This window comes from Carcharhinus amblyrhynchos, chromosome 2 (assembly GCF_965287045.1).
Source record: "Carcharhinus amblyrhynchos chromosome 2, sCarAmb.v2.hapA, whole genome shotgun sequence".
Taxonomy (NCBI): Eukaryota; Metazoa; Chordata; class Chondrichthyes; order Carcharhiniformes; family Carcharhinidae; genus Carcharhinus; species Carcharhinus amblyrhynchos.
Genome location: NC_137325.1, coordinates 131,317,733 through 131,331,588, shown reverse-complemented (window position 1 = coordinate 131,331,588; position 13,856 = coordinate 131,317,733). Strand labels below are relative to the sequence as shown.

Sequence of the window (13,856 nt, the reverse complement as noted above, 5' to 3'; positions counted from 1 at the left end):
CTTTATATTTTTCAGGTTTTTGAAACTGTGCCAAATCAACAGACAGCCATGACCCTTTGCCTGTTCACAGTCTTTTGCAACACTAGCTTTTAATTTCATAATGAGACTATTCATTAGAAGGATAGTGGCTTGCTTCAAGGGCATCAACAAGATAATGTGCAGAGAACAAATGGAAAAGAACAAGATCAGTGATGACAATTAAGCACAACACAAAAGTAAATTACAGAGTTTACATAATTTGGAACTCAGGGGTCCTATGGAGAGTACAAAATAAGTCAAGCAGAAGGCAACGAAGACAGAAGAGGGTTTCAGCAGCAGTTCAGGTGAAGGTAAGGAGGTAAATATAACAGACTTGTGCATGGATTTGATGTTGGGTTTAAAATTCAGGCAACAATCAAACAGGACACAGAGAAGGCACACATTTGGATTCCATTTGCAAACTTTCTAGTAGAAACAGGAAAGAAAAGCTTCTGTTTTGCTATTGAAGAGCTGGAAAAAAATGTTGACTTCAAGATTCTCCTGAGTCATACTGATGAAATTGAGCAATTTGTAGAATGATATGATTATCAGAGGTACACAGAAGCTACAATAAAAAAGATAATGCTATAAATAACCAGCATCTGTGGATAGAAAAGTAGAGTTCACTTTTCATCAGAACAGGTCAAAGATGGCTGTTTATTCACTCGTCAGGGTTGCAGCCTCTTTGTCTCCATCTTTAAACTGCAGCCTGTCATTCTAATTTCTGCCCAATTGTCCCAGAGTGCTTTACAAAATGCCATTTTAGATGGCCCATTTGGCCACAGAACAATGAAGGTGACCATTAAATCATGGCAAGAAAACAGAGATGTAGTGCTATCTAGCGTGCAACATGTAGGAATAGAAGACCATGCCATGGAAACAGATGAAAAAGACTGAAAAAGGATGTTAAACCATATTGAAAGCATTGCAGATGAGAAACGCACTAAGATGACAAGTTAAGCAGTATATCATTTGGTATTTTAGCCAGCAAGGTTACATTGCTGACGACAAGAAAGAAGTCAAGAATCAATGGGTGGAGTAGGGCAAAAAGAAACAGACATTAATTTACAGAATTGCCAACCAAGCCCTCGGGGCATCACAGTCTTACACAATCAGAGAATTTATTTTAAAAGTGCAACCACTATTATCATAGTAATTATAATAGGCAATATGCAGGGAACACAAAGAAAAGAAACAAGAATGAACATAACATAATAAAACAAGTAGTGTTTGTGTGAAATGAACACTGAAAAGGTAAAATTGAAGGCAAAAACAGAGGAGGGCTTCAGCAGAATACGGGGTTGCAGCAAGATTAGGACAAGTTTGTTCTTGGGCTGATAAGGGGCAAGTAATTTCTGCACTACAAATGCCAGATAATTACCTTCTCCAACAAGAATTATTCTAACCGCTTCTCCTTGGCAGTATGAGCAAGTCAGGTCAAAGGTTTTGGTTTCTGAGGTGAGTAAACTCACCTTTCAATTCGCCAAAGTCTTTCCATCAACTACAATTTCAACTTTCAAAGCACAGCATGAAATACAAATCTCTACTAACCTGGTTTCCTCTTGTATTTGGTGATAATGAAGTAGGAGATTGTATACAGAATAGCAAACAAAAGGAAACAAATCTGAAAGAAAACAGAATATAACAGCATTCAGATAAATTCTGGAGTAGTGACCAGCATTTTATTCTTCTAAATTGCAACTAAAAATGGATCAAATCTTATTTCATGTACTGTGGTGTCATTGTACAAGTCGATTTCTGAAGCCTCCAAAAATTTTTGCAAAAATTTACATAGAGTATAAAATGTGGGTGTGGCTGGTTGCAATTTCAAAATGTAACAAAATAACACTGGTAATTCAAATTGAATGGCATGGTTTATTGTATAAATTAATTGTACAAAGATATCTTTAACCACAATGAAAGTGTTTGAAAATACACCAAATTCACTGGCACTGAACGCATCAAAAGACTTCACTGTGTTACTTTGGCCACGGCATCAACACAAGGAAACTGCTTTGGATCAGATGTGGTGTTTTTAGTTTCATAATCAGCTATCAACAAATAATCTACCTCTTCATCCACTGAACTGAATATCTGCTTTTTTTGAACAATCCAATAACATCTCACGATTTGAAATGGGGCAGCAAACATACTTGTACTCTTTGAAGGTTCATAGCAGCCATTCCACGTGAGCATGATCCAAGTGATTTGTTGAGGCACACATCTAAAGAGGGCGAAGAGACATTAGACTCCCTCGGTATAACTGCAATGTGGTATTTCCTCGCAGGTCCTCGAGATTTTACGATCTGAACATGTTGCACACTAATAAACTTTACTTAGATCAGAAAGCTGCCTATGCTACACGTTATCAATAACTTCACATTCTCATCTATCCAACTGTCATGGACATATATAGAAACTACTTCAGGAAATTTGATCAGCATGGCTTTACTTTTGTTCCATTAGCCACGCAAGTTAGTACCATTATGCATTTGGTCTTCTAATGTGCTAAGTTTTTCAGTCAAACTGTTCTTGAACCTTTGCATTGCACAGTTCAACGGCTGGGCATATCAAAGTTTGTCGGCATTTCATCCATGTTGCCAATGTGACATACTGGGTACTCATATTTTTGTTGCTGACAAACAAAAAAATAAACAAATCAACCGTTGGAAACTGGTAATTTTGGCATCAAAGTCTTTTGGTAGTCTCTGAGCAATCTTGGTCTTCTGCAGCTTGTTGTGAGACTTCTTATTGTGTTTACCCTAGTCCAATGCCAGCATCTCCACAGCATGAACTCTGCAGCAACACAGGGCATTTTCATCCCATAAAGCAGCTAAAGCAATGAGCTGCTGCTCTCCATTCCAATAGATTCTTCTCAAGATTACACAGGTGGCCAGTCCCTACTGTGCTGCTGCATTTTGTCTTGGGCATCTTCTTCAAAGTGGTTTTCTTCTGCATCCATTCTCACAGCAGTTTTTCACGAACACCGAAATTCCTTGCTGCAGCACAGTTAACAAGTCAGCAAACGTTACAACTTTTAGCTTGAAAGCAGTTTCATACTTCTTTATTTTGTTGGAAAACCCATTTCGCTTGTCATTCACCAAACAAGGTCTGTTCATTATCTTATTTCCTGTGCATCTTTGCAATGCAGTCTATAGCACCTGATGAATAACGCAAGAATAGCATATGGTGATTGAAAGTGGAGATGTGAGGTCAATTTGTACAGAGTAGATACAATAACATGAGTTTTGAGACTGCAAAAATTGGGTCATCTTATATGCTGGGTCAACCTACATGCCCAGGTTTTTAGAATCATAGAATCCTACAGTGCAGGAGGCCATTCAGCCTATTGAGTCTGCAGTGACCATAACCCCACCTAGGTCCCAACCGCACAACCCCATGCATTTAGTGTCAGGGGCACTAAGGGGCAATTTAGCAGAGCCAATCCACCTAACCCACACATCTTTGAAGTATGGAGCACCCAGAAGAAACATACGCAGACACAGAGAGAGCGTGCAAACTCCACACAGGTGACCCAAGCTGGGGAGTCGAGCCAAGGCCCCTGGCACCGTGAGGCAACATTGCTAACCACTGCGCCACTATGCCGCCTCTGCTAATTTACTGGGATGTGTTTAACAGAGCATATGACACTTGCAAATTCCAAACAACGTTGAAGACTTTCAATGTTTCTGATCCACATCCAGCTTGTAACCAACATTCCAATTTGCTAACAATTTATCTTTTAAGTTGGATTTTTAAAAACATGCATTGCATCAGAGTATTTTAACTGCCTCCTCTTTCACAATGACTTTGGCAACATCTTTTTCTTCAGTAAAAACAGAAGCAAAGTACTCATTTTAAAAATAAATCTTCTAGCAATTCAGTTACTGGGCAGTCCTGGTGAGGTTAATTTGGGTACAGTGTACAAGCTCAGACTGAATTTGAATTCAGCTAACATCACAGCTTTCGGCAAAGGGAGCAAATCCAAGTTCCCTTTAAATCAAGATTAAAAAACACAGAAGACAAATGAATAGATACCTTTAACAGGTCTCTGTGGAATATTTTTACAATTGATTTATTTTAATTTTTTCTCAAGTCTTACTGAGACATTAAAAATTTTACTCGGAGGAAGACGGGAGGTGTAAATGATTCCAAAAGCATTTGGAGTAATAGGAGTGTACTGCGCCCTTGTGATGAGAGGCTATAATTACACAATGCCTTTTCCATTACTATTCTAGAAAAAGAAATTTCTAATGGAAGAAAATCAAACCTGGAGGAACAGTCACAAGACCATTAATTAGTTTTAACAAGAAAAACTAGATATGAAAACTAGATTACACTACAATACTTCTTTACTTCATTCCTCCTTGCCCTGTCTTTATCTTAAATACACGGGTTTTAAGATTAACATGGATGACAAAATACATCTGAAGTTACGACAGTCTCCTTAACACACATGTGCATGAAAGCAACTTTGACGACAGTGGTCAAGAACACACTCCTCTCTGAACCCAGATTAACGTCTGTAGATTTCTTCTTAGAATCCAAACCTTGGCTCCCCACCCGCCCCCCCCCCCCCCCCCACCCCTGATAAAGTTTATTTATTAGTGTTACAAGTAGGCTTACTTTAACGCTGCAAAGAAGTTAGTGAAAATCCCCTCGTTGCTCCAGCGCCCGTTTGGGTACACCAAAGGAGAACTTAACATGGCCAAAGCACCTAACCAGCACGTCTTTCAGACTATGGGAGGAAACAGAGCACCTGGAGAAAAAACACAGACACTGGCAGAACGTGCAGACTCCATACAGGCAATGGCCCAAGCCAGGAATTGAATTTGCGCCCCTAATGCTGTGAGGCAGCAGTGCTAACAACCATACCATGATTGTCATGAGAGTTTCCACACTCCTCTCCCAAAAACCATGCTTTAAAACCTCTCATAATAAGGCTTCCCATTAGCAGGTTGCATTTTGAAATCCAGTCCACATTTTACTAATGATCCTTTAAGACAAAGCTTCTGATCCACTTTTAACAATAAACCCATAACAAGATTTTGCACCAACCCCTTTAGGCTTTCTTTGCCTTGACTGACTTCCACGGTTATACAAATTCTGATATCCAGCCAGTACTTTCTTCACAATTAGTTTAAAATTAGTTTCACAAATGGTAACAAAGCATTCCAAACTTCAGCATTACTTTCGAAACTTCTCCCTAGCACTCTTATTAAATCGATTCCTTCTCAGCTTTGTTTGTGATGCCTGTGAACAGTATCCCGTTCTTTCCATCTTGTAGCTAGTACACATTGTAAGCATAATAAACTGGTGGAGGGTTACCCAGCCAACAGTCTAAACATCAGACTGCTTTATCTTGGCTGGTGTAACATGGACGTCGCTGCTTCCCGGCACTTATTGCCCATCCCTAGTTGCCTTTGAATTGAAAGGCTTGCTAGGCCATTCCAGTGAGCTATTGAGAGTCGACCACACGGCTGTAGCTCTGGAGTCACACACAGGCCAGGCCAGCAAGGACAGCAGATTTCCTTCTTAAAAACATTAGTGAACCAGATGAGTTTTCTGACAATCGTTTCATGGTCGTTCGAACTTTCTTAATTCAGGATATATTTTTCAATCAAACTCAAATTAAACCATCTGCCATGATGAAATTCGGGTCCCCAGAACATTAGCTGAGTTTCTGGATTAATATTCTAACGATAATATCACTAGCCTACTGTGGGTGGCACGGTAGCACAGTGGTTAGCACTGCTACTTCACAGCTCCAGGGTCCTAGGTTTGATTCCCAGCTCAGGTCACTGTCTGTGTGGAGTTTGCACATTCTCCTCGTGTCTGCGTGGGTTTCCTCCAGGTACTCCAGTTTCCTCCCACAGTCCAAAGATGTGCGGGTTAGGTTGATTGGCCATGCTAAGAAATTGCCCCTTAGTGTCCAGGGCTGCGCAGGTTAGAGGGATTAGTGAGTATAATATGTAGGGATGGGGGGGGGGGGGGTGGTAAGGCCTGGGTGGGATTGTGTTCAGTGCAGACTCGATGGGCCGAAGGGCCTTTTGCTGCACTGTAGGGTTCTATGATTCTATGATCTCTCTGATGGTTGAACCCATGCAGACAGACAGTATTACAACATATAAGTTGGGACGTGAGTTACCCACTTCAGAACATCCAGCCTCAGACTCTCATTCTGGTAATCATGACATGCACTTTACTGGTTCAGGTCAATTTCTGGTCAATGGTGACCTATAGGATGTGAATGGTATGGGATCCTGAGATGGCAAATGCTACTGAGAATCATGGGGAGATAAGCTAGGTTCTTCCTCAATGAATTGAACACTAACTGACACTTTTGTGTCCTGCAAGTTTTAATTGTCACTTATTGCCAAGCCTGGATTCTTCACTAATTTAAGCTGCCTGCATCATGGATAGTCAAATAATGCAAGTGAAGAGTCCCATTTTTAGCTCAATCAGAACAGAAAGTCATTGAAGACAGCCAGAAATAATTAAGCCTAGGGCAATGCCCTGAGAAACTCATTTTGTGATGTAAAAACAGTGCTAGAAAAACACAACAGGTCTGGCAACCTGCGTAGAGAGAGAGAGTTTGAGAGTGCAAGGGAGAGAAAGCACAAGCGAGGCAGAGAAATAAAAACAGTAAGCACTGGAAATATTCAAACACAATGGGGAGAGAAAAGGAGTTAATCTTGAGTCAAATATGACTCAAGTTCCAAGGAAGAATCTGTATCTCTCTCCATAGATGCTACAAAACCTGAGTATTTCGAGAACTTTGCTTTTATTTTGTGTCCCCATGGTGCCTGGTCAGCCTTAGCATCCACCAGAATGAGCACCTACAAGGAGGTCCTCGATCTCTTTACCAGGAAATAAAAAATGACCAAGGAATACACAACCTAATTGAACACAAGTTCAAAGTTTTAGCAGATTGGAAACTTCACCAAACCACAAACTAAAAGCAGCAGTCGTACAGGCATGTGAAGGCAAAGGTACAGCAACGTCTGACAAATTGTGGGTAGGAAGAGCACAAGAGATATACCAAATATATGTGGCCCAAGCACTAAAGGGCTGATCTTGCAGAGAGCCAAACATAGAGGGAAGGTTATCAAGGACAGGAAGGTCAGAGAGAAGGTTTTTAAGAATTCCTCAATCAAGACTCTGTCTTCAACTTAGAATATCCTCAACTATAATATATAACTGGTTGCTTAGTAGTTCCAAACTTAAGTACTGCTGGAAAAAAAGAGGTGTGCTGTTGAAACTTTGCATCTTGTAGTTATCAGGACAGATGCAAGAATACCAAATTTGGTATTTCTGTGCTCTTCCCCCTCAAAGGGAACAACAATTTGTACTGCATGGAAAGAGGTTCTGATTGGTAGTGATTGCCATGGAGAATGCATCAGGGAATGGTTAACTGCCAAGCATAAGTTAAACCAGGCAAGTCAACTCTGGTCAAAACACTGCCATGGGGAATTAACCATAGAATGGCTGTCCCCAAGCATTTGTTAATTGAAAAGGTGCAATGCACAGACATCCTTTATTAACAAAGGACCAGGCCTTGTGAGTGAACATACATAACTATGAGCACCCTGCCAGTCTGACAAATAATCTGAAGTTGGCTGTTGATGCCAAGAATTACACTGTTGGGATTTTTTTTTAAGTACTGCCCAATCACAATTTCCAACATTAGATCTGATTCCATGTTTTAAGTTCTGTAAGCTTCATTCCTCAATACCCCAACTGGCTTAGTCTGTAAGTCAAAAAAGTCATTAGATTGCTGCAAAACAAGAAAGTCTCTGGAGAAGATGGAGTCTCTGCCCAAATTCTGAAAAACAGCATAAAGATGCACTGGTATGGCTGCACAACTTCATATCCCTCCAACTGTAAGATGAGTGCTGGGAGGAACTCAGAACTCAGGGATTCTGTGATCATAACTATATTCATGAAGTGAGACAAGTCCGATTACAGTAACTGCAGAAAGAGTCGTCCTGCAGTTTGCCACAGGGAAGATCATGGCAAGGATCCTCCTCAATAATCTCCTCATATTGACCAGAAAACTCCTTCCAGAGCTGCAGTGCAGTTATCACCCTCCACGAGGCACCACAGACATGATCAGCTTTGCACGACAAATTCAAGAAAAACGCAACAAACAGCAGGACATGGCATTTTTGACCTCATAAAAGACTTGTGTAAAGGCTTCTGGAGGGTCATCCTCAAAATTTAGTTGTGCTCAGAGACTTGCCGTTATCCTCCACCCACTTCACTATGACATTTAAATCATAGTCTTTGTCAACAGCAGAGATGGTTTTGGGTGATTCGCACCTCGATGCTAGGCATGTTGGTTTGGGAGAGGATGTTGTTGTTGTACAGCCTTTTATCGCCACTGAATTTGGAGGATCTTATGAACGCATTGCTGGTTGTACATCCTCAATGCTTTGACGTGCCTGACGTAGGGGTCCAAGCATCAAAAGTGTCTAGGAGCCTAGAAATCATTCCTATCTGGGAAATGGTGATCTTAGTCTCCGGTTTAGATCCTAGTTGTCAAATACTCTTCTTCAGTCAACTGAAGGTTGAGCTGAAGCGATAATGAATTTTATCCTCCAGACAGACCCTACTTCAGAATCACAGAAGAATGCAGAGGAGACCCTTCAGTCCATCGAGTCTGCACTGACACGTGAGAAGTACCTGATCTACCGACCTAATCTAATTTGAAAGCCAAGTCCATAGCCTTGAATGAGTGCCAATTGTTCATCCTTTTAAAAGGATGTGAGGCAACCCATCTCTACCATCCTCCGCCCCCCCTCCATTCTCAAACCTATCTCCCTTTGTGACTGACACTTCAACTAAGGGGAACAACTGATCCCTATCCATCCTGTCCATGCCCCTCAATCTTGTACACACTCTTTTCATTACTTAAATGTTCAACATGCTGGTGAATCTCCTCCAATGCAACATCCTTCCTATAATGTGGCAACCAGAACTGCACATAGTACTCCAGCTGTGGCCTCAAAGTTTTGTACAACTTCAACGTGACTTCCCTGCTTTTGTCTTGATCAATGGTGACAAAGGTTACAAGCATTCCCCAATAACATGCTCTTCCACCTTCTAGCGTCATGCTGTTCATTGAATACTCCTGTATCATTGAACCAATTCACTTCTCCAACTTTCTCACTGTAATATTGACCTTGACCTCCAGCAAATTAGCCACAGGCATGGAGATAACATACAGAGCAGATGGGAAACTTATTGATTTTATGCTGCCTTTAACCCTAAACCAAAATCACTCCAACTTCAGTCATGGAGCTCCCACATGCAGATGAAACTTGTGTGTACTCATTCAAACTGAGCTCTCCAGGTCACTGTCAACCCCTCTCTGAAAGGAATGAGAAAATTGGCCTACACACCCAAAATGTTATGGCCCCGCATCCAAACACAGCAAGACAACACCATCCATCGATTATCCTTGGCCAAATCCAGGAAAACGTGTAACATTTTCTGTTGGGAGCCTCAGACATAGAGGATAAAATTCAAGAAGCTCAACACCATCAGGACAAAGCAACCTGTTTGTTTGGCACTCCAGCCATCACCTTCAACATCCACTCTCCCTCCACCACTGACATACCATTTACAAGGTACACTGCAGTAACTCAAAGTTCCTTCAACAGCACGTTCTAAACTCACAACCATCACCTAGAAGGACAAGGGTAGCAGATGCATGGGACCATCACCTGCAAGTTCCCTTCCAAGCCATTTGGGCTTTGAGCTATATCACTACTCCTTCAGTGTCACTGGATAAAAATCCCGCAACCTACTCTCTAACAGCACCAAACCACAATGACTCATGGTTCAAGGCCATGATGTGAAGATGCTGGCGTTGGACTGGAATAGGCACAGTAAGTAGTTTCACAACACCAGGTTAAAGTCCAACAGGTTTCTTTGGCACTAGCTTTCGCAGTCTCAGCCTCCTTCATCAGATGAGTGATGAAGGAGCCAGAGGCTCCGAAAGCTAGTGCCAAATAAACCTGTTGGACTTTAACCTGATGTTGTGAGACTTCTTACTGTGGTTCAAGGTCATAGCACATCACCACTTTCTCAGACAATTCATAAAATCCCTACGAGTGTAGAAGAGGCCAGTCAGCCCATCAAGTCTGCGCCAATTCACTGACAGAGCATCTTACCCAGGCCCTCTCCCCCGCCCTATCCACATAACCCCAGACATTTCCTATGGCTAATCCATCTAACCAACATGTCTTTGGACTGTAGGGGGAAACCAGAACACATGGAGACCCAGGCAGACATGAGAATGTGCAAACTCCACACAGTCACTCAAGGCTGAAAGTGAACTCAGTTCCCTGGAGCTGTGAGGCAGCAGTGCTAACCCCCGTGCCACCGTGCACGGATATGGGCAACAAAAATGTTGGCCTTGCCAGTGACACCCACATCCCACAAACGAATATAATTTTTTAAAATCCTGTCAGTGTGTGTAATCAAAGGTGAAATCCATCCTAACAAAAGAACATGAGCTTGCTGAATTTTGCACATGCGAAACAAAACAGGAGGCCAACAGCAATGCTTCTCAAATTGTTTTCCAATGTGGCCCCATTTTGACACACCACTTCCTCAAGAGCAGAACAAATGCCAGCCATCCTGATACTGCCCACATCCCACGAATGCATGTGCAAAAATCTTTCAAAAATTAGCATGATCCCAGAAGGCAGCAAAAACAAAATGGCAATAACATTCAGTATTTAATTTTTCAAGTACCATACATGTCAATATATGAAAAAATTGTTTAACTACTTGATAAAAATATTATTGTACATACTCAGGTGTCAGCCATGCTCTCCATATTTCCAGATGACATAAGACTCAAATGAACCCCCTCTCTCACATACACAAAAATTAATCCCCCTCTCTCCATTCACACACAGGCCAACGTCCTCATTCAGTAGCCCTCCTTCTGATTCAGCAGCCTTTCTTCTCAAAATGCTCCCTCCGCTCATCCCTCAATCCTGCATAAAGTAACACAAAAATCCAAGATACCAGTGATGTATTATGACTTAATTTGCGTAAAAAGCTGTACACAATATTATCTCAAATAACAAAATGTTATTTATTTTTCAAGTATTTCTGCGACATCCTGTGTGACTACGACAAAGATGAACTTTCCCTCCCTAACCTGTCTGAGTAAGCTTGTCAAAGGCTGCAAATCACTCAAATACAATCATTGCTGATCTTTGGATTCAGCTCTACTTTCCTGCCTTTTCCAATATCCCCCAGTTTCCCCAAGAGACTTAAAAAATCTGTCTATTGCAGCCATAAATGTACTCACCCAGTTCTATTTTTAATCTACCTGATCACAGCCAGAGTATCACTTGCAATGGCTTCTCTTTCTGCTCTTGTGCTTTTACCTCTGGTGTCCCTCAAACATTGATCCTTGGCTCCCTCTTATTTCTCATTCACATGCTGCCCTTTGTTAAACTTCTGACAGTCAGTTGGTGAAGGGAGAGACCAGAAGGCAAACTTTACTTGGGTTTTAGATTTATTCAAAGTCAAACATTACAAACGCATTGCTCTGAACTCTGTAACCCACCAGTGTCCCTTGATTTTGTTTTTACTTGGTATAGATTTATTCACAGAATGAAACATTACAGGTATGAACTTCCTAACCCCACTCCACAAGCATCCAATCAATGCCTTATATCAATACATATTTAAACTCAATTGATACAATTAACATCCATAATCAGACCATCTAAAAAGGTCTTTCCCCAGTGTAAACTCACTTGTAAATCAGCAAGGTAATTGAACCATTTGCTTACCACAATCAGAGCAGCTGAATGATCTCTCCCCACCCACTGTGACCACATTGCTGTCAGAAGAGTTAATGACTCATTGAATCCTCTCCCACACACACACACACAAACAGGTGAACTGCTTCTCTTCAGTGTGAACTCATTAGTGTGTCAGCAGATGAGATGACCACATGAATTCCTTCTCACATTCAGTGCAAGTGAAATGGAAACAATACACCTGTCAAGGAATTGTGCTTAATTATCAAATGAGTGCCCTACACCTGCAATCACTTAACCTTAAATTATACAACTAATATCTTTCAACATCATCCGAAAGCACAGCATTAGTTTTAACATGCATCCTTGAGACACCCAGCTCTACCTCAAGATCATCCCATATGACTGTTCCATGTTGCTAAATCAGACTAATTAACAGACATCTTGACAAAAAAAAATTCTCCAATTACTCTTTTTCCAGGGCAAAGTTACAACATAATTTATTGGGAAATGTATCTCAAGTAAAAAGTACATTCTACACGGGTACTGTTTAACACCAGTCTGCAAAGTCCTGTCGCACTACATATCTCAACTGAATGATGTAAATAAAGTGGTTTCGTCCAGAAACACAAAGTATTCCAACAAAAGAAAGTGAAAACAGTTTTACAAGTTTGTTGACAGGTTTCCAGTGACTTGTTTTCACTTGGTATCATCCGACCAGCTAATTGCACAGTCCTTGTTCACAGAGTTAATTTTTTACCCCCCCACAGCAATCAAGTGATCAGTCTTCCCTAAACCTGTGGAAACACCAAATATTCTAATTTTTTTCTGATCAATCTTTCCACTCCCAAAATCTTGCCTTCTAGTTCAATCTTTTCCACTCTAGGAAACAACATTTCAAGATGTTGTGAAACTCGGTCATTTTGCTGCTCCTCACAACGTTCTTGTGCTCCAAGATGCACTCTCTGCTCACCTTCACCAGGATATATTTGAGACTCAATCTCCAAATCGGGTATACTCGCCAGCCCCCCATGGCCCTGCACTGTGCAACCTGTCTGTCCGGGACAGTGGCCAGCCGCTGAAATCGAAATAATCATTTTCAGTATAAACTCTGTTCCCGAGCAGCCGATAGTGTTGCTGTGATAAATAAAGCCAGTCTGTTCACAACCTTAATATCAGGTTTGACCCCAAATAACCTTCCAATGACCTCATATTCATGACCACCTATTTCCACTTCTGTAACGTGACACAACTTTGTTTTCTGCAGCAGATGAGCTGAAATGAAGCAGTCATGCATTTGTTCTCCCTAAGCTCAACTATTCCAACATACGCCTGGCAGATATCCCTCATTCTAATCTTAGTAAATCTTCCACTCACATCAAATCCTGTTCACCCATCACCTGTGCTCACAATTCTACACTGGCTGAAATTTTCATCCTTGTTTTTAAATCCTTCCATGGTCCCACCCCTCCCCACCTCTGTAATCCCTTCCACCCCCACAACCTTCAAAGATCATCTAATTCTGGCCACTTCAGCATTGCCAATTTTAATTGCTCTCCAACATACGTGGCTGGGACTTTAAATGCCAAGGTCCCAAGCTCTGAAATATAGTGGCACAGTGGTTAGCACTGCTGCCTCACAGTGCCAGGGACCGAGGTTCAAATCCAGCCTTGGATGACTGTGTGGTGTTTGCATGTCCTCCAGTTTCCTCCCACAGTCCAAAGATGCGCAGGTTAGGTGAACTCGCCATGATGAAATGCTCAGAATTTGGAGCTGGGTAAGATGCTCTTCAGAGAGTTGGTGCAGTCTCAATGTGCCAAATGGCCTCCTTCTGCACTGTAGTGGTCCTATGGATTCAATGATACATCTCCCTACTTCTCATCTCAATTTTCTCCTCTAACCATGTTTTTGCTCATCTGACTGATTATCTCCTTGTGTGGCTCAGTGTCACATTGTTTTACACTGCTCCTGTGAGGCACCTTAGAACATTTTAAGTTAAAGGCACTAAAGTTGTTGACGGAGCTCTGAACTCTGACCTCTGAATTA

The 13,856-nt window shown here is 41.5% G+C and overlaps 1 protein-coding gene across 2 annotated transcripts in view; it reads right to left on the bottom strand.

Moving 5' to 3' along the window:
• The window catches only part of lmbr1 (limb development membrane protein 1), a 226,494-nt gene that overhangs the window by 206,064 nt on the left and 6,574 nt on the right, over positions 1-13,856 (bottom strand). For both annotated transcript variants that reach the window (XM_080212882.1, XM_080212890.1), the window contains exon 2: positions 1,570-1,642. In XM_080212882.1, the coding sequence (XP_080069008.1) occupies positions 1,570-1,642 (73 nt within the window). The remainder of the gene's footprint in view (positions 1-1,569; positions 1,643-13,856) is intronic.